Here is a 22104-nt window from a genome sequence, read left to right on the forward strand (position 1 = left end):
CTGTTTTTGATTTCTCAAGCTTGGTTGGAGGGATGCATTACGAAGCCCTTGCTGATGGTGTTTACTGCAGCATTGTGTGGAGACCATAGCCCTAACACTGTACGTCAAATGGGACGAGCGTAGTGTAGTTTGCATGCTTGTGTATGACAAGGGAAGACGAGTAGTGACCGGGCTGCTGGAGAACTGCAGTCTGCTTCTCATTAGTGTGAAGAGCATCTGGGTTCTGGTCTAAAGTATCCCAATATCCTCTCATATAATCCACTCTCTCCTGCCGAAGGGATCCAGCTGTGGGTCAGCGCTAGCGGAAAGATCCGCTGAGGCCTTCACAATCAAAAGCAGCATTTACTGCAAGGTGATTCAATCTTGTATTATGAATAGGCCTATAAGTTTTAAATATAGTTGGATGTTTTCCTGAGAATTTCACTGAGTAATACAAAGGAACTGCGTGCACTTAATGCGTATCGATTGGTGTTTGCACTATTCGGCTCGTAACTCATTTATGCAAAGGGGATTAAGTGGATTAAGCTTCCAAAACAATAAATTCCAGCCGATCTATCAAATTGTCTCTCCCTGCAATTCAGAGAAAGATATGAAAGAGATCCATCCAGTAACTCAACTCTTAGACATTTCACGCTCTGTCTCGCTCACTCACTCACTCACTCACTCACTCACAAACACAATTCCTGACAGGCTCCCGGGGGAAGGACTTAGATTTATGTATGTTTATTTACTTCAGCACAAGCAGTCTCCTGTGTCTCGTCGGGTTCAGCATTCCCAGAGGAAAACCAGGAATTTCTTTCAACATAAATTCAAACACCCCACCACACAATTCCAAGGAGCTCTTTATCACTTCTTCTCATCAAAGAAAGTCTATCTCGGATCTTAATTTCTGTACTTTGTCTCTAGTGTGGCCTATTTTAATTTACTTCTGTGTTTTACTCAGAATTGCATTTGTTTTCCCTGGTGTTTCGAGGGGTTTTATTTGTGTTTGTGTCCTGTTTGTAATAGAAGAGATTGCTCAACTTGCTTTGGAAGATTTTTTTTAAGATGCACACTTCTTTTTCACAGGGGGGTTCAAGGCCATGTCCTATATTTGATGAAAGGAACACATGCATGTCCTAAATTAAACACAACTGTCGGATGGTGAGTCATATGCCGGCACAGGGAACCAAATGTCTAAGTACACAACAACCAAAATATTTGGTTGCTTGTATTATATTGTATGCAGAAGCCATCGAGTGGTCACAGTTTGGTTGTCTTTAATGTAATAAACTTTTTCCGTTTCCTGACCAGTTAGGGCAGTTTTTTAAACAACTGATACAAACATTATTTTGTGCATTATTAAATATAAGACATAGACAATTTTTTTTTACTTTCACATTTTTGCAAATAGGAAAACTGATAAAAATGGCAGCCTAATGTGAAGAATGTTTACTCTTTGTCTTTCGCCACTTCTTCTATTAAGTGTCCCATAATAGGAATACTGATTCTGAATGATTTGGGAACACCGCATGGCTTTACGAGCTCTGTGTGTTTGTTCTGAACCCAACGGAGAACAAATCTATTGAGGTTGAAGGAGTTCATGCATGTCACATTTGTGGTGCGCTAATGTGTTTTCTTGGGTGGAATCGGGCAATCAGTCATTTACTGTACAACAGAGATCCTCTTCTTGTAGACATATTGCTATTTTCTTTCCCTGAAGATAGTTTAGACACAGAATTTATGCTGGCCTCTGCAAATGTTTTGAGTGAAATAATCCTCTTTTCTCTTTTTTTTCAGTGTTATGACATAGAACGTATTAGAGTATATTTCATACAGATAGTAGAAAGCACATTAGGATTTGGCATTGAACTTGATCCTTCACATCTATTTACAACTAACTGCAATTTTTCATTCTCGAGATCTCCCTCCATCCAATCAGTAATTGATGAACAGAATCAAGTCCCCACCCTACTTTTTTCTTTCTTTTTGAAGAATCTGTCTCTACTGCTGTTACAATGTAACTTTAAGTTGCTCTTTTTGCAGGTTAGGTTGTTATGACTGTAGGTGACAGCAAGTGACTGTCCTTAGGAGTGATTAATTGTATAACTCACTGAAAGGTTCTGTCTGTCATAATATCTTATGTGTATAACATACAGGGTTTTATTTTTTATTTTTTACATATTACTCAATGTGCTGATCCTGAATAATGCCAGAAACCCAGAGTTGGCAGTAATTCAAAGTGCATAGGTTAGCACAGGTTAGTGGACTTAAAAGCCCTGGAGGCTTTACATTAACTAGAACATCAGTGCAACTCAACACTAATGACCTACTCGAACAGGGGCTCATAACTAGGCTTGTCAAAAACTGTGATTAAGCACTTTATCCACATGCATGCAAATGAATGTATCCACGACCTCTGCTGCTCTTGCCCGGCATTTGCCCCGCAATGTTAAAACTATTCATGAGGGTGTAGCACCCAGTTCGGCCAGCAAACAGAGCAACTCATGATATACAGAACTTGTCTGTGAATCATAGATGTATGCCAGAAGTTTGTAAAAGACACGCTCTGTGTTTGAATCTTACTAATCTAAACTTGTTTTACATATTAACACTGGAGAAACGGAGACCCTGGGGTTGAGGAACTAACCAATGAGCATCTCTCATCACTGAAGTCCACTTACAGCATAAATCTGTTAGAAAACCCTATGGAACACGGGAATGAATTGATTAATGAGTCATTGTGCTCAGTTACTTTTCCTTTGCTTTTAAGTGACTGTTACAAGCAGCATTCCAGGATGTAATTACTGTACACACAACATACACACAGCATAGCATTAGATGTCTGTGAGGCGATTACTTACACAAAAAAATACTTCCACACACCCCTCTGCCAACGATATACACATTTCCAGTAAACTGATCTCTGAGGAATAGATGACTAACTGAAGAACTGAGCATATTCGAAAGAGGTGAACTTTAATCATTTTTTGCTTATTAATATTTAGGTTTTTGATTATGAGAGGGCACAAAAAAAATCATGTCTTTATACTTCAATATACTTTTATAATATAGAAGAAATATACAAAATATTTTATAATTTATACGGAATTAATATAATAATATTCTATTATAATGAATGTTTCCACAGTTATAATTAAATAATTATCTCAGAATTCTATCTTTTCCCTCAGAACTGATATCTCGCAATTCAGAGAAAAAAAGGCACAAATGCAGACTCTCAGTTCTCAGGGAAAAAAAAAGAATGAATTGTGAGATGAATTTAGAATTCAGAGAGAGAGAGAGAGAGAGAGAGAAAGAATTGTGAGAATTTTTGTTCTTCTTTTCTGTATTGGAAACCACAGAACTACAGCTATCATAGGGTAAACACCTGCTATAGAAGAAACAGTAGTTCTTTGACAGATTTAAACCAGTTTCAGAGGTCAAAAAGGCAAAGCACTAACAGTTTGTGGAAAAAGAAAAGACTTGGCCAAGGAAACATCAGGACTAGCACCAAACAAGTGCATAATAAAACAAAAAAGTACTTCTGTTAGTTGCTTAACAGTAACATGAAGGACAGCTTATCATTCTTTAAAAGATAAAGAAAGCCTGCTATCAGGGAGTAGAGACGGTCTTTATACTGGCTCAGGGTTGTGTTTATGTGTCAAGTGTGTTTAGGTTTAAAGAGCAAATATATTGAGGGAGAGTGAGAATATCATTGTGATGTATCAACAGCGAGTGTATGTGTGTGGTCAGAATTAAAGCCAGAAAGAGACATACATTTGGTTTGTTCTTTTAGACTATTTCAAATTATGAAAATTACAAATACATCAATTAACTGATTTCAAATTACGTGCGGTTTAATGTTTCATATTGAATATGACACTATAGGACAGTATTTCAGTTATTAGATGTAAGTCAGTACAGTAATGGTTACGGACCGTCATACTGTCTTTAAAGTGCATGAAACAGCCCCGTGCTGATTATTTCGGTATACGGACATTTGAGCCTGAACATATGATACATTGGCCACTATCTCTGTGGATGAGCGCCTCACCATACATGGCTCCGGACCTATCAGTGTGGCTTATAGTCAAATTCAGGTTAAAGGTCGAGTCAGAACATGTGTGGGCTTCGTCTGCCCTCTGGTGGACGTGAAGAGAGATATTTTACAGCATTTCGTAGATACTGTAAAAACACACACACACACACACACACACACACACACACAAATCCTACTTTTGCATGACCATACCATCAATAACATTTAACAGCAGCTGCAATTCATCATAATTGCACAAAAGCAGCAGTATAAAATGTTAAGGTAGAAAATGTGAGAAATGTTTTTTTAACTGCACGATACTAAAATATGTAATTCACTTCACACTTTTTCTCCATTTTTATTTTTTATATTTTAGTTAAGATTTTGACAGTAATTCAAAAGTAATACAAGTGTTTAACAAAACCTTTGCTTTTCTAACTGCAAAAACATACAAAATAGTGGGTAAATCATCTTTAACAACATATACTGTAACAAGCCATTTTAAATACAGTGTACAGCTTTATCTATATTCATGCCTTTTTTGAATCTTAAATGTGTATTTTGAAAGCAGGGGTTGGTCTGGGAGCATGACACACCCCTGCCCTGTGCAGCGTGTAGGGGTCAGTAAATGAGCATTCAATATTATCTACCCAAGGTTGTTTGCAGCACAATCCATAACATAGAGAGACTGTGATACTGCCATAGTGTGCATGATATCGGTCTGAAGATTGTTTGGTGCATAAAACAAACACAGTCTCTGAGATTTCCAGATGTGTTTTGAGGATGAAGGACTTCCTGGTCACTTTCACCGCTTCTCCAGTTTCTTAAACTTGGCCTCTGAGAGTAAACACACAAACAGGAGTAATTGCACAAGTGAAATACAAAAAAAACTGAGTGATTCAGTTACACATTTCCATGTTATATTAATCTCACAAAATGAGATCACCGTTATAACAAAAGAGGAACCCTAGCATCAATTTTGCTCTTATAGCGCCACCTAACGTCCATTTAATCAACTGTTCAGTGATTGATTCGAGCGTATTTCATTTACAATAGGTCCAGTCTATGCATTTCTTGATATCTTACACATAATATGAATATTGCTATAAATGTCTAAAGCTCTACATATAAACAAACGATTTCAGTAAATTATAAGCCCAAAACTTTAAATATCATAAACTGGTTCTGAATGACGGTCAATTTATTTATAATGATTTTAAAAATACAGGAAGTTCTTTGCTATTAAGATTTGTAATTCATAAATTATTTGATTTCAGTTGAGCTGCAAAAGTAAAATGATAATCAAAGTAGTTTAATATTGTCTGCAATAATCCAAACACCAGTGGAAAAATCTTTCTGGGTTTTTGTCAAAGGAAACAGGATGATGCAAACTTTTGGTTGGCCTATAAAAGTACACCATCACTGTTTCATCACAACTCCCCTTTGTTTTCTGTACAGTGTGTTTTGGGTAGGTTCAGTCAAAATAATTCATAGTCCAGGCAAACCTAATGGTGTCCTTCATCAATTTCAATCAAATTAAATATAAAACATCTAAAAGCAAATAAGAAAACAGTAAAAATAGCTCCCAGTATTTTTCACAGAGTTCTTTGAACTCACCTAGTTTCTTTGAATATGTGTCTAGTTTATAAGCAGCCTGTTCCAGAGCCGTAACCTGCTCTTCGATCTGGTTAATCTGATCCAGATAAGGCTGCAAACTAGCATCTAGAGCAAAAATATAGCACATAATTAAAGCAATCAGTATAAGCAAGTCACAAAAATAAAAATATGCAATGGTAACAGTAATGTTAATAAACCCAAGTGTACACTGTGATAAGACAATCTGGCTGAAGAAAAAAGCTTAATGTCATTTTAACAACATACACTGGTTGATTTGATATATTGCTACCACGTTTCTCACATTTCTGATTGAGATCTTGTAGATTGCGGCTGATGTTGATGGATATGTCCTTCATCTCCATGTACTTCAGACTGGTCAGTTTGTTCATGCTCTCTAGAAGCTTGTAGTCCTCACAGGTTGCTGAGCAAACAAAACAAATATTACACACAAAGTTGCATGTAAATTGAAAGAGAGAGAGACATATATTCATGGTTCTTCTATTATCATTACCGGTGAGCTCTCCCTGTAAGAAAACTGCCATTTTGTCAAACATGTCTCTGCAGAGCTCATTGATATCAGGTTGAGCGGGTTCAGTGGCCTCCTCTGCCGTCTCCACTCCTCCGTCATCTGTTGCAGACAGAAGAGACCTTTAGTGTTACGAAAAACTAGCAAGCTGCCTACCTAGTTAGAGTTGTTAAGCTCTAAATGTATTTGATGCCCAGAGTGCAATCTAGGTAGACAGCTTACTGGGTTAAGACAGACACACAGTCTAGAAACAAATGTAGACAAAAGCATCATTCTCTTTGGAAACAGAACAAGTCAAGCACCGAAAACCGGTTTCATTAGCTCACAAATAAGCGACAAACACAACCTGACATTGCAACAGCTGCACTGAGAGAATCTCTACTAACGTTACAGATGAAGTTGCAGTGACTTGGTTTATTTACAAAAGCTGCTTACTGTTATTACTGGGTCTTTTGGCTTTTGGGTTCTCTGTCGCATCGTTTGCGGGCTCGTCTCTCCGGTGATCGGGCTCGGCTGTGAGCTTGAGGTCGGTCGGAGGAGCGGGTGTTGTGCAGATGTTGTCCATCACTGCGGCCTCCTCCCCCGTAGCTGCCATCTTCAGCTTACATGGTCACATGACCACAGCCAGTTTCACGTGACTCCTCGTTTCCGTCCCCCCCCCCCCCCCCATTGACTGTATAAAGAATGAAAACAGCTTTTTTCTCATGAAGTGAAATTAAACCGATTTTTTTTTATCTGTTGAAGCGAAACTGATATAAGACGATTTATTTATGAAGCGTTACGAGACCATGTGAAAACTATTAAAAAGTAACCAGATTTGTTACTCTTACTTCTTTTGTATGTAATATTATTTTTGACATGCATATCAGCTCCTTAATACAGAATGTGAAACCTAAAGGTGTATCATTAATTAATTATAGGTCAAAAACACATTTGTTTGATATACAGATATGGGTGGGGCTGCGTGAAAACCCTGCCAATTTAAAAAGAGTGAAGCAAAGAACAATGAGCTTCTGTGATATGTATTTTCTGCCGAGTGCATTTCAAAATAATGATTCATTCGAAATTGGATATACGGTATATATATATATATATATATATATATATATATATATATATATATATATATATATATATATATATATATATATATATATATATATATTCGTGTATTTATACATAATAAATATACACACTACACATATATTATGTAAACGAAAAAATTATTCTGGATGAAATTAATCATGACTTTTTTTATTTTTAATCAAAATAATTTATATATATATATATATATATATATATATATATATATATATATATATATATATATATATATATATATTCGTGTATTTATACATAATAAATATACACACTACACATATATTATGTAAACGAAAAAATTATTTTTGATGAAATTAATCATGACTTTTTTTATTTTTAATCAAAATAATTTGTATATATTTTATAATGGTGACAGACTATATATTGTACTGTCGAGATAATTAATTTCACATTACATTAAATTCGCTAAAATTCAAACCCACTCAAAATTGAAATATTTTACCTTTATTTTGAAAAGTATTTCCGTCCACACCCACCTAGCGAGGCATTGGAGTCGCGTGCTTCACAGGCCTGGCGTGGCCCTCTCTCAGCCCGCTGCCCTCTGCCTGTGACGGGAATCCATCGTGACAGGATACCAGCAGCACCTCCGACTGTAAACATGGCGGCGTGCACAGCCGGATGCCTGTGCTATGTGCCCCCTTACTGAAGCCCGGATCATCGACACACTTCCATGATGGAGACCGAGGAGGAGCAGCACATGACCACGCTGTTATGCATGGGCTTCCCAGACCCGGTGGCCATCCGGAAAGCACTGCGCCTAGCCAAAAACGACATCAACGAGGCTGTCGCGCTGCTCACCAACGAAAGCCCGGGACTCGGATACGGCTACGAGCCGATGGAAAGCGGCCCTTCCCCGGGCTCCGGCCTCAGCGGAGACGGCGAGAGCAGCGGGCGCACGGGCACCGGAGGGTTCGATCCTCCGCCTGCGTATCACGATGTCGTGGAAAGTGAGGTATGATTATGAAACGCATGCATTTGTGATCATTCGTTCGGTTGCTTGAGGCGGAACACCGGGGCTGTCAAAAACCGGAGGGAAAGGCGCGCGCACGCCTTTATCGCCCCTGCATAAGCATGCATTACCTGTTGTGCATGCAACAACTGACAAGGATGTCAAGATATTTTCTCTTATCGTTGCATTCTTCATGCATGCATTAGCAGGTTACGAACAAATTCAGCACAGAGGCATTCATTCACATGGCAGCAGAAGTTGTAGGATCTTGGGGGATGGGTGTAGATTGCATTTAAACGAGTGACTTTGTTAGACTATAACGTTACTATGTTATTATTTTGCGCGTTGAAAGGGAAGCATTCAGCCAATGGAGTGTTTTACCTCCTGATCAAATATTAAACTGATGTCTTGCTGTTGAGTAATAGGAGGAAACGTGTGGCTGATGATTTACATGTAAGGTTGTAGGACCATTAAGTGTCATTAGACTCCAGCTTGTTATCTGTTATGTTACCTCTGCAGTGAATCCAATATTGACCAGTCAGACTGATGAGAAGCTGAATAAGAATTCACTTTTGTGTATTTGGAGTCTGCATTCCCACAGCTTTTGAATTATTATTTGTCTGGATCTGGATGTGAGGTTTCTGCGGGTCTTGTTTCGTCCTTCCACAAAGGTCTTGAATTGATCCAGGAATTTTTAAAATGCTACCATTAAATGTTGCATGTTCTGCAAATAATGAATATTTCCCCTCAGTATGTTTTTCCTAACACAAATATCTAAATATCTTCAAATTGAGGATTTTTTGGGGCATTTTCTGACAAATGTTACACAGGGTTCGTATACATTCGTGAAAAAAATTGAAAAGTCATGGATTTTCAAAATGGCAATTTCCAGGCCTGGAAACGGTTTTTAAAAATGTACACGTTTTTGGAAAAGTCATGGAAGTTTATTTCATGAATCTCTTCATGAATTTTTTTATTCAGGTCCTGAATTTCGGTGTGGGTTTTACTCATTCCCGTAGGTTTCGAGTTTACAATGCGGGAAATTCCCACAAATGTTTTTTTTTTTTTTAATGTAGCATGTAGGTTTGATGTAAATAAACACATAGAATATCAAATCTAATTAATCATATAAACAGCATGACTCTTTTCACTCACAAAACGGGTTCACATCAGAGCATCTTCACAAGAGACGCTGCACGTCGCGATACGAGATTTTTGCTCACGTTTCTAATGCCTGTATCATTTGTTCATCTTTTTAATTTTTTTTAAACCATTTGGTAGTTGCGCGCTCCACAATGGTTTTCTGTGCGCACATATAAAGCAAAAATGTATTGGTAAAAATGTCTATGAACCATGAATTTAACAAGATTTATGTTTAAAACGAGCAAATATTGAATTTATGAAAACTTGTTTTCCCTATGAAATAAGCAGATTTTTCAGAGCCCATTGACATACATATTTGGGTAACACTTTACAATAAGGTTCGTTAGTTAACATTAGTTGAATCATTCCACGAAACCGGTAAGATTTGGACTTACACATTTTTTTATTTTTTTACCCAAAAATATTACTTTTCAGGACACCCCACAGCATTAATGACATACTTAACTTCCTGAAAAACATATTTTCCCACCTCAGGCATCGAATCCCTATTATTATTGGTCATTATTTTAAGATATGGGCACTATCAATCTTCAACCCTGTTATGGACACTGTAGGAGCTCTCTGAATATGATAATAAATAATTCAGTGTTTGCAAATGTAAAAGTTACATAAATTCAGTATTCTTATGATTTCTCTGAACATTTCAGACTAAGTTCAACAAACAGTAAATTACTTTTTCATAAACTTACAAATTTAGGTGTGACGTTGTTGAGACTAGGGTAACAGGGTTGAAGAGACAAATACAGCTTGACATATAAATAGTAGTTTTTTTACAAAAACGTACCATAAGATTCTCTATAAACACTGTATTTCATTATTTGACCAAGGAAGACGACATATATAAATTGCAATTGAAAAGTTTTCTAAACCTCACTGCAGGAAAAACAACAATAACATAGTATACATTAGAAGATTATAAACTGACCGAATAGGTCACTAAAATAAAACTTGTGTGGCATTCAATATCTGGCCCACACCTCTCTCAAGATCTCCACATGGAGAAGCACATGGTTTTCCACCAACATTCAACACCCCTGTACACTGCATCCAGAAATCATTTACAGCGTTTCACTTTTTCCACATTTTGTTATATTACAACCTTGTTCCAGATGGATTAAATTATTTTCTACAGAATTCTAAAAACAATACCCCATAATGACAATGTGAAAGAAGTTTGTTTGAAATCTTTAATTTATTTTAAAAAATTAAGAAAAAATTAATAAATAGATAAAATGTACGTCATGTTTTTATACCTTATTAAAGGAGACATTTAAATTAATACAAAAAGATTAAAAAAAAATAGATTTTGGTGACCCAATAGATAAAATACTTCTAAAAAGGTCAGAGGGACTCAAATCGTACCGGTTTCGTGGAATGACTCAGTTAACTACTTTAGTTAACATGAAATTAGAATGAACAATACAGCATTTATTAATCTTAGTGTTACTAATTCATTATTAAAATCAAAAGTTGTGCTTGTTAACATTAGTTAATGCACTATGAATTAACATGAACTTACAGTGAACGACTGTATTTTCATTAGCATTAACAAAGATGAAAAAAATACTGTAATTATTGTTCATTGATCATTCATTTAAGTTAATACATGAACTAAAATTAATTGAACCTCATTGTAAAGTGTTATTTATATACCCATATTTGTTTTAGTTTTAATCAAACTCTCTTCATTTTAATCAACCTCTAATAAAACAAGCCTCTGTACATTATATTTTATTTTATGTAATTGTGCTTTAGACATTTGCACCGGAAAAAACAAGACAAAATGCTGAGGAAGACCAAGGTTTTTATTTATTTATTTATTTATTTATTGGCGGTGTGATCAGAAGGTACAGAAAAAGTTATTTTTGTATTCTAGAGAATGGGAACAACATAAGGTTTTATTTTTTTCTCCTAGTTCCGCCTTGCTAATAAAAATATTAATAGTGCCCATATCTTAAAATAATGACCTATAATAATAGGAATTAAAAAGTAATGGTGATCTTTTGGAAGTTGTGTTTTCAGATGCTGAAACTTTGCTAATAAAATACATTTACATTTAGAGACCATATTGACTCAGTTATCTTTACTTGGTCTTAAAAACTCATAGAACCTACAGAAACTCTGGGATAATCAGTACTAGTTATGTGTAAAGTCTGATATACTGCCCAACTGTTGTAGTGTTTATTTCACTTTTCTTTGAGCTGTTGGTCAACCGCAGTCACAGCTGACATCTAAGTGCTGTGATTTTAGTGTCTATGAAGGGTCAGTGCAGTTAGACCTGACCTCAGCAGGTGTGCAAAAACCCTTTACATATGTATTAGTTACTTCAACCATTGTTTGTGTCAGTGATGAAAAGCTGTTTTAAAAATTGTATATACATTAGGGGTGTAACGGTATGTGTATTCGTACCGGACCGTTTCGGTACAGGGCTTTCGGTATGGTGCAAATGAATGACCGAATGCAATATTTTGTTTGCAGAACATAGGTACATTTTCGTGTTTCCAAATGAACATATTAAGTGGTGGAAGTCTCCGCGTTCAGCGCAAATCCCGCCCTGTAGCTGATTCTAAGGCTGACGCTGGCGCGCTGCTGCTACTGTAGGTGACATAGAGGGAGACCGCCGACAGACCAGGCTCTTGTCTTCACGACAGCAATATCTATACTTCATGTTGAGCATAAATATAAAGCCTATTGATAAAGGACATCGTCAACAGTATTGACGACAAAATAAACTATGTTTGACAGGTGCAATATGCCAGTGTGTCACCGGCCTAAGGTTTTCAATAGGCATCATGCGAGTGTGAACATCACTACAACTAGGAACAAAACGATTGTAATTCAAACGCAGCTCCCGTCGGCATTTAAACAGACCTTTGCTCTTAATTCTGATCGGTCCAACACAATAACGAAATCTGAGCAGGTCTAAAAACTGAAACTGTCGACGCTGCACTTTACACTTTGGAAAAGTTATATATATATTTTAAATATGAGCAGGCCTACAAGCTAGGTAATGCATTGGGAATGCTGCACTGTAATCATAGTTATTTATATTTTTCATTATAGTTTATTATATGATATTGGTTTGAGACTTGAGAGTATTTTATTTAGTGGAGAACTTTGCAGCAGTATTTTATTTCTTATTCTTTTTTATTTTATTATAAATTATATTTTATTATTTATTTTATTAAAAAATATTTTTAAAAAAAGTGTAAACAAATTGTTCAAATGTTTTTATAGTAATAAACAACCTGTAGTTTAATGTTTGCATTTCTTTCCCTTACTGTACCGAAAATGAACCAAACCGTGACTTTAAAACCGAGGTACGTACTGAAACCGTGATTTTTGCGTACCGTTACACCTAGGGATGTCAAATTTCGATTATTTCCATGATCGATCGTCGTTTAAATTAACGATCAATTAATCGATTAATCGTTAACCATAATACTGCAAAATGCGTCTATTGCAGGCACGCAGTCAGCGGTATGACAGGATGTGCAAAAGCCACACACACACACAAAACGCTTTCTCACTTGAATTAAAGAGGTTTTAGTCTGAATAAAATGATAGTAGCAGGATTATAAAATGAATAGATGCGATTATGATCATTTGATAAAATGAAGAGAGCGCGCCATACTTTTGAGGTCATTTTACTTTGTTGACAGTTTCCAATCCCGCACGGAGAACGCTGAACGCGCCTCTTTAAATGGTTTTGTGGTGCTCGTTGTTGTATTTTAAAGCACAATTGCAATGTTTTCAACTGACATTATTGTATAAAATTATCCGAAATGTGGAGCGCGTGTGACTGCGCTGCACATTAAGTGAACTACATCGGCGCTGCTGCACCAAAACACAGTTGCTCACATTAATTTGATCCTGCTGGATTCTGTCCTAGAAAATGTCAGATTTTTACAAATCTGGCATACAGCGCATTAGATCCTGACAGTGCATTCGTGCAGACGAGGACGAGCGAGCGCGGCTTTGGCTAGATTTATTTGGAGGTTATTGCTCATGTCTCATTCGGCACAAATCGAAATGTTTCCATATTCGCAATGTATTTGAATGTTAAACTATTATTTATAATGTAAACTAGGCTTGTAGGCTTAACATGCATTCGCATATAGACGGAAAAGATGATCCTCTTCATATGAGCAAAAACGTCCTTGGCATAACAGCAGAGTGGACCGGTATAATACGGTCTATTTAAACTGACCAGTGTAACCTTTTAATGTTTAGTTGACATTTTATTTTGATAATGAACAGACTGCGATGTAACTTTGAATCGCTAGAATATACGTGTGCAGCAGGCTCCGGGGCGATCGAAACAGCTGAGACATTAAAAAATATATATATTTTCCGCAAAAGTGTTTACTTTCATTTGTGCACACTCACAATAAAAACAGAAGATTTGTGCTCTTGTAAAATAAAGCAAACAAACAGAATGCGTTGTCATCCTTTTTTTTTTTGTGAACTTATGGAGCGCCCACTTCTGTTTTAAATCCGTTAATCTTAATTAGCCTATTTAAGTCGGATATATTTCGCATAGCCTATTTAAAAAAAAAAAAAAAACATGAAAACAAATTGTTATTTTTATGTTGGGCCTATTACTTAGTAGGCTATAAATTTTCCTTAAAGCATCCAATTTTGTCCCAGGGCTTAGAACCTGTGCCCTAGTCAGGTCCATGCAGAAACTTGTGAACGATGCTCGGCGTCACCGTTTAGTGACAGCAGTGAATGCTCCAGGAATGTGTCGGTCACAGCGCCTATTAATCGCTGTTTTGAATCCAGCAATTATTTATTTAGAAATGATAAGATCTGATTATGACAAGTGTAGTATAAAAGCTTTGTTTATTAGAGGAATAATAGGTTAACTGGAAAATGTTAGATCGCGACCATGCTTTTGGACCCCATAGTCTTCATTTACGCGGCTTTGTTCTGGTTTGCCGGTTGGTCACGAATTTCCACAAATTCAGTATATTTAGGCATTGTTTCTTTTCCTAAATCTTCATAGTCTAACCCTCTAATTTCCCAGGTTTATTTTATTATCTTTCGCTTTTAATAACTGTTTTCGCATCTCTTACTGTGGTAAACATGGGAAGGGAAATTAAAGATTTCATGAATTAAGAATTCGTTCGATTTATTAATTTGTTCCCTTATTTCACTTAAATCATGGGTTATTTAGGGATCAAAATTAATGAAACATGGACAATTGCCACATTAATAATTCGTAGGAATGAATTAACAAGTTGTAGGAATGAATAGACTACCTGTCCTTGTCACTGTGTCCCGCAGCCCTGCAAAGCGCACGATATAAAACAGTTATCTGATGAAATGATTAGTAACTACATTTCTATTGCATTTAATGTTGAAGAACTTTTATGTTGTTTCTATTTTAATGTACTTTAAAGTTTAAATCACATTAAAAGCTTAATTTGTACATTATGAATGAATGATGATGCTTTTATATATCGTCACCGTCACTCACAGCCGCTCGCACGTGTTGAGTGCGCATGAGCCGCACGCAGCCCAACATTGAACCGGTTAACCGACCATCGATAGCCTTAATCGATTGCATCTCTTATCGACAATTAATCGATCATCGATTAATCGTTGACATCCCTAATCTGATTTAAGCAGCTTCTCAAACTAGAATATATTTAGGGCGGGTTTTATTTTGTCTGTTGGTAATTGATTGGATCATTGAATCTTTGGCTACGATGGATGGGTGGAAATATTATATAGGCTATAATCCTAGCCCTGTTTGTAATTGGTTCATGTCGAAATGCCATTGTTTCAAAAGAAATCCAGATGACATTTAACCTAGATCCTCTCCAGTCATCCACCCTACATTTCTTAGGTTTGCCTCTTCTGCCTAAAAAACGTTGTTGGATGACGTGTAGGTTTGACAAAACTGAATGGGGATTGTGTAACGCTTTTGGCAGACGTGGTTTAGAAGGGTGGTGATACTACTGGGAAACCACTGACTAGTGATGATTAGGTGCGTTTGGAATCTGAGTGGCATATAGAAAGAGAAAGGTACAGTAGGACTGCACTTAAATCATATGGACTAGTGTCTGTTCATATTAAAGCACCAAAAGACTTCTGTTAAAAAGTCTGCCTGTTGTGTGTCTGTGTGTAAAATAGAGTTTCAAGCTCGCATTATGAGGACATAAACACATGAATTTAATCTTCAGAGCTGTTCTGAGTCATTTCACAAGCATTTTATATTTTAATTAGATAAAAACTGTTTTCAAAGGTTTTCACAGCAACCCGACAATTGATTGATTTAGGAATATCACACAATTATTCATCCTTGTTTTAATTTAAATGGTAAACCACTTATTTGCCAAAATATGAAGTGAATTGTTCATATTTCATTTGATTGCATTTTAAAAATTAATTAAATTGATAAGGCTTTATGGATTCATTTGATTACCAACATTTTTGATAATAAATTTGCATTCACTCATTAAACAGGATGCAGAAAAATTCGAACTGATAATTATTTTTGAAAACACAAATACAAATTGTGAACGTTTTGTAAATTCAGTTGATTAGACATTTTGTTTTATTATTGCAATTTTATTCAACCATTAAAACAGAATTTAGAAAAAAAATAAAACATAAAACACAGCATTTTAGAGAAAATAAAACAGAATGTGGGGGGAAATAAAAATATCAAACTGATTTCATAGAGCCCTGTGTTTGTGATGCAATTATGAAGTATTTTTTTGGAAAGATTGAAACATGCCTGGCTTCTTCGTTTACCCCTGGTCTTGCATGTCACAGGTTGTCAGCACCATGTATCAGGACTAGGGATATGCCAGTATCAGATTTTCCTGTTGCGGTTAATTGATAATGCTTTTATCACGGTATACAGTATTATCACGGTGTTGAAATTGAAATATTATTGGTCATAATACAGTATAGCAGGTTAAATATCTTTTTTTCTTATAACAAAAATAACTAAACATTTAAAACAATAAAGCAATACAGAAAAATATATAAAAGTTTAATGTTTTAAACATTAAAGTGCAAAAGAACTAAAAAGACCTATAGGTATCACTTTACAATAAGACCTCATTACTTAACCTTAGTTAATGCATTAACATTCAAGGCAAGGCAAGTTTATTTATATAGCACATTTCGTACACAATGGTAATTCAAAGTGCTTTACATAAAAGAAATTAAAAGAAAATCATGAAGAAAAATAATCACAAAAATAAAACAAGCAATTTAAGAACTTGAAAAATGAAAATGATTTAAAAATTGACTTAAAATGAATTTAAGACAGTTTAAAAATAGAAAATGATTTTACATAAAATACAGTGCAATACATAAAATAATATAGTGTAATCAGTTCGGCCATCACATAGTGCTCATTCAATAAGTGCACAGCTAATAGCTGAGCAATAGCTACATTTACTATAGAAGTTATTAATCTTTTAAAAAAAAATACAAATCTTAGTTCATGTTAGCTCATTAAATAACACAGTTGCAATTTTCAATTTTAACAATGTGTTATTAAATATTGGAATACCTAAGATTAATGAATGTTCAGAATAATTTCTCATTGGCAGTTTAAGTAATGAAGCCATAATGTAAAGGGTGAATGAACAATAAAGGATCGAAATACCTTCAAACAATATCTAGGGCATTTGTAGTCCAGATTAAAAAAAAAAAAATGTTTGAAGATAAATAGCCTATTAAGTCTAAATATTTCAGTTGTTGGCTCTGTAATAAACACCATAGGGAAAACACAAATCTGAATGACTATTTAAAATTATTTAAATATTAGGGGTGTAACGATACGCGTATTCGTATTGAACCGTTCGGTACGACGCTTTCGGTTCGGTACGCGGTACGCATTATGTATACCGAACGGTTCGTTGGAGTAATTAATTATATTTGGAAAAAAAAAAAAAAAAAGAGAGAGATAGAAATATAATGATATGCGTTCAACAAGGTAGCCCAATAACCCAAACAACGTAACAGGCAACGCCCCTGACACTCCCGAAGAAGGAAAAAACACCATCTTATATGTTTATGTTAGGCTACTCAGCAGGCGCTCGCTCACTCAGTACGCGCTGAAGGCTCGTTGCAAAATAGCCAATGCGTTTAACAGACTAGAAATGAGAAGATCCCCCAATAACCAACAGGTCTGGTGTTTGGGTGCACTTTGGATTCCCTTTAAGCTATAATGGTGATGGCAAGAGAGTGGTGGATAAAAAAACAACGGTATGTCGTTCTCCTCCTTTCCAAAGCGCTCGGGCAGAAGCGCTCATGAGGCGTCTGTCTTTGCTAAGCAACAATGACGTGCTCTCTCCATGAGACGCGGAAATTTCAGCGAAGGATAAATGGATTTGCAGCTCTAAAAATCGCTTGCAGTAGCTCTGCTACTAAATTTATTTCAAAATTGCAATCCATATACAACTACGATCAGCTGTTCCTTCATCTTGGCTGAGCTCTCAAAGTTGTTACGGGAAAGGATGAAGCTGATTGGTTAGTTCTTGTCACATGACCCGCGGTGCGCTTGCGGCATTCTGAAAAGTTGAGATGTTTTTACATTTTGCTGTATTTAAAACGTATCGAACCGAACCGAACCGTGACATCAGTGTATCGTATCGAACCGAACCGTGAATTTTGTGAACCGTTACACCCCTATTAAATATGGTTTAGAAAGTAGCAGCTGCTTTATTTACGGGGTTTACAGGGTAAGGGCTGCATTTTAGCGCCATCTGCTGTCAGAGAGTGAATGTGCTTTCATTCAGCTCATCTCTCACGTGTTCCTCCATGTGCTTCTCATGCGTGCTTGTTTACATCAGAGCGCATACGCTCTTTCAAGCAGCATATAGCAGTGTTGTGCATTTTAAGCAGCTGATGGGAATATTATTATTAATATGCATTACGAATTCTGAATAATTTGTAATGTATATTTATTTATTCACGGTATTTAGAAGTACCCCCGATAACAATATTGTGCATATTAATCACCGCAATATATCGCATTACCGAATACCAGCACATGTCTGATCAGGACTATAAATAGATCCAGCAGGCCTAGTCTGGAGGGTACTGGTACATACAGGGGGTCTCTAGTTACCCAGCTGCTCTGCCCAGCACTGCGCAGTGCAGTGGGGGAACAACAAGCAACTTGCAGAATCGCATGCACAGCTGCAGAGGTGCATTAGGAATAAAGATCAGCATTTTAGTTAATGGGCAGCAAACACTTCGGTCTGCCAAAACACTGATGCCATACAGCCATATGAGCAATTAGTACACACATGGGGGGGTTTGAACCCTCAGAGGCTGTGTGTTTAGCAGGCAATGGGCCTTGCACACACACCTCACCCCATTCGTACCATGACAACAGGTTTGGAATGTGCCATTTGAACCTACATCACCCCAAAGGCCAGAGGCCTCCTGACAACACAAACTCTCTCTCGTCTCTTTAGATCATTGCACATGAACACCACCCCAGCCCTAGAGTCACTGTGTTTGTTCGAAACACAGGCTTCTAAATGGACATAGAATGTTTGCACAGCAAAATTATTAATATCTCCATCGATGCCAGTAAACTTTATCCTGTGTTGAAATGCAGACTAGGACATAACAAGTGTTTAGTTACATACTTGCATACTGTTTATTTCCAGAATAAGAGGCACTGTTATGCTAGACTAGATGGGATTCTTGACCTTTAAGAACAGTACACAAGCATGAAGACATAAATGCTTGCAGGGCTCAATAATAAGATGTGTTCAGAATTGTTACTGGTCTCAACTATTATATTATGTTATATTATTATAAAAGTATAGTGTTCTATGCACGCCAAGGCTGTATTTAATGGATCGAAAACACAGTAAACTGTAATATTGTGGTCATGAGTTTAGTTGATAATATTGTAAAAAAAAAAAAAAAAAATTTTTTCAGAAGCCATTACTGCAGTCTTCAGTGTCATATGATCCTTTAGAAATTATCCTTCAAATATGCATTGTCCTTCATAAATGCTGATTTGGTGCTCAAGAAACATTTATTATTATTACCGATGTTAAAAATAGTTGAGCAATTATTATTATTTTTTTTTAAACCACGATACTTTTTTTAAGGATTCCTTATTGAATAGAAAGTTCGAGAACAACATTTATTGGAAATATAACTCTTCTGTAATATTATAAACTGTCACTTTTGATCAGTTGCATTATGAATGTATAAAAATATACTTCCGTGGTCTCTATTTCTGTCTCTCTCTCTCTCTCTCTCTCTCTCTCTCTCTCTCTCTCTCTCTTCCGAGGTCCTCATAGTGCAGGTGGTGGTTTCCTCCATCAGAGAACAGAACAAGTGATTTGTTCCTGTTGCCTCTCTTCTGCTTTCCCAGCGCAGTCTCTACTCTCATACCGCGACTTATTTCTCCATAACACAGCAGCTGTCAGACTCCGTCAACAGAAATGCACAGATCTTTCATGAATCAATCGCTGAACTAGAGCTGTTTAATGTTTCTGTTGCAGAGAATCTGTTGTAATGAGATCATGTAGATAACTCATAACAACTCATTCATGATGGCTTATTTACACCTCATTTCCACTGCAAACAAACATTTATTTGCCACTTTTAAAGGATTGGATGCCAAATATGAACTTAATATAGCCTATTTATATACAGTGTCATGCAAAATTTTGGGAACCCCTCGCAGAATCTGTTAAAATTGAAATAATTTTAATAAAATACGAGAGATCATACTAAATGCATGTTATTTTTTTATTTAGTAGTCCTGAGTAAGATATTTTACTCTTATTCCACAAGAAAACAATAGCTGAAATTATTAAAATAACCCCATTCAAAAGTTTGGGAACCATTGGTTCTTAATACTGTGTGTGGCTAGCTATATGATCCATGACTGTTTTTCTGTTTTGTGATGGTCGTTCATGAACTGAGCACTGTTCTTCAGGAAAATCCTTCAGATTCTTCAGTTTTCCAGCATCTTTTGCATATTTGAAACTTTTCCAGCAGTGCCTGTATGATTTTGAGATCTATCTTTTCACGCAGAGGACAATTGAGGGACACAAACACAACTATTAAAAAAGGTTCAAACATTCACTCATGCCCCAGAAGGAAACAAGATGCATTAAGAGCTGGGGGCGAAGGCTTAGTTTTGAACAGGATGATGATGATGTCCAAATTAGTTTTATTTGTTTTCTTATATAATTTTTTTCCTCATTTAGTCCTTCCCTTTGGAAGCATCAGAAGATGCTTGCATGTTTCCTGAAAGACAAATTATCACGTTTAATCATCTGACAGCTCTAATATATATTTACATACCGTATTTTTTGGACTATAAGTCGCACCTGAGTATAAGTCGCATCAGTCCAAAAATATGGCATGATGAGGAAAAAAAAACGTATATAAGATACACCGGACTATAAGTCGCATTTATTTAGAACAAAGAGAAAACATTTCCGTCTACAGCCACGAGAGGGCGCTCTACGCTGCTTAGTGTATGCTACTGGAGCTCTGAGAAGTATAGAGTGCCATCTGGAGGCTGTAGACGATAATGATTTCTCTTGGTTTATGTCAAATTAATTTTGATAAATAAGTCGCACCTGATTATAAGTCGCAGGACCAGCCAAACTATTGAAAAAACTGTGACTTATAGTCCGGAAAATACGGTACATATGTATTTAAACTATAAGTACACCATAATGGTTCAAAAAAAAAAAAAATGCTTTTGTTGTTTTTATCCCCATGTAACCTTGTTTTCTCATAAATAAGGATGTTATAACAGCATGATTTTAGGCACTAGTAAAATTGTACAATTCTCGATTGCAATTTTGATACCACGGCAAAAACTAATAGTAATCTATAAATAAGCAAGTTTTTCAGGTAGTTCTATAAGTAGTATTCAGGTAAGAAATACTATAGAAGGATGCTGTCACTTTAAGACCTAATGCATGGATCTAATATATTGACATACATCTGATTTTCTCCAACTGACTGTGTAAGAGAACTTGGCAAGATGAGCATTCTCATATCATTTTCTTGGCTTTTTTTCCATTCAGGCGTGATAAGATGCAAAATAGAACTCAATTCAGTACTCAATTGCTGTCTGAGAAGCTATTGTTCTATGTGGACACTTAAGGTGAGAAGAAAACTGTCTCATGACAGTGTGTAAGTAACAAATTGAGTTGTTGTTGTCTTTCGATTTTTCCTTTTGCTTGAAGCGTTTTAAAATTGCTTGAAAAATAAGATGTTCATTTGAATTTGCATTTAGTGTACCATTCATTTTACATGGCATTTAGTCTAGAGGATGATTTGGAAATAAGCCTGGCTGATAAAGTTTGTCCTAACAACTAAATGGAAGGAAATAAATGTTGGGCAGAAGTTTAAGTTGACCATGCGAATTTGCCAAGCTGACCAAAAGAAAGGTTGCTGGGTTTGAAAGTGCGGTGCTTCATATATCACTATACTATCGATCGAAAATAGTCCTTTCTTGCCTGAAAGTTTAAGTGAATTTTTGCTAATGTAACCATATCTGGGCCTGCAGTCGGTGTTGTTTTGCTGCAGATGAGAGAGAGTGTGATTACTGGGCTCAAATGTACAGTAGACAATACATAAACACAAATGCAGAAAAATACAAAATGCCACTAAAAAGTGATTCAGATGTAGTAGAGCTCATTTAGCACAGATTTGTGATGTTTGAGGAACATTACTTGC

At 36.1% G+C, this 22104-nt stretch overlaps 2 protein-coding genes across 3 annotated transcripts in view; one reads left to right on the forward strand and one right to left on the reverse strand.

Moving 5' to 3' along the window:
- Positions 1-4363: 4363 nt before the first annotated feature.
- bloc1s2 (biogenesis of lysosomal organelles complex-1, subunit 2) lies at positions 4364-6809 on the reverse strand. Its single transcript, XM_052534442.1, has 5 exons — positions 6600-6809; positions 6150-6266; positions 5940-6059; positions 5639-5743; positions 4364-4858 (listed from the first exon to the last, which is right to left on the reverse strand). The coding sequence occupies exons 1-5, from the start codon at positions 6757-6759 to the stop codon at positions 4827-4829; spliced, it is 534 nt and encodes a 177-aa protein (XP_052390402.1). The 5' UTR covers positions 6760-6809; the 3' UTR covers positions 4364-4826.
- Positions 6810-7777: 968 nt separating this feature from the next.
- Positions 7778-22104, forward strand: part of usp24 (ubiquitin specific peptidase 24) — a 62951-nt gene continuing 48624 nt past the window's right edge. The window contains exon 1 of one of the 2 annotated variants that reach the window (XM_052535058.1): positions 7778-8238. In XM_052535058.1, coding sequence (XP_052391018.1) covers positions 7957-8238 — 282 coding nt within the window. In that variant the 5' untranslated portion in view covers positions 7778-7956. The remainder of the gene's footprint in view (positions 8239-22104) is intronic. The other variant, XM_052535057.1, reaches the window with a different exon arrangement.

This window comes from Carassius gibelio, chromosome A20 (genome assembly GCF_023724105.1).
Source record: "Carassius gibelio isolate Cgi1373 ecotype wild population from Czech Republic chromosome A20, carGib1.2-hapl.c, whole genome shotgun sequence".
NCBI classification, from domain to species: domain Eukaryota; kingdom Metazoa; phylum Chordata; class Actinopteri; order Cypriniformes; family Cyprinidae; genus Carassius; species Carassius gibelio.

Bases quoted from the DNA above. Each gene is read 5' to 3' on its own strand.
- bloc1s2 (XM_052534442.1), bottom strand. From the start codon at position 6,759: ATGGCAGCTACGGGGGAGGAGGCCGCAGTGATGGACAACATCTGCACA. The intron at 6,267-6,599 runs GTAAGCAGCTTT...TGTCTGCAACAG, and splicing joins CAAAAGACCCAGTAATAACA to ATGACGGAGGAGTGGAGACG. The intron at 5,744-5,939 runs GTGAGAAACGTG...TTTTTGCTCTAG, and splicing joins ACAAGATCTCAATCAGAAAT to ATGCTAGTTTGCAGCCTTAT.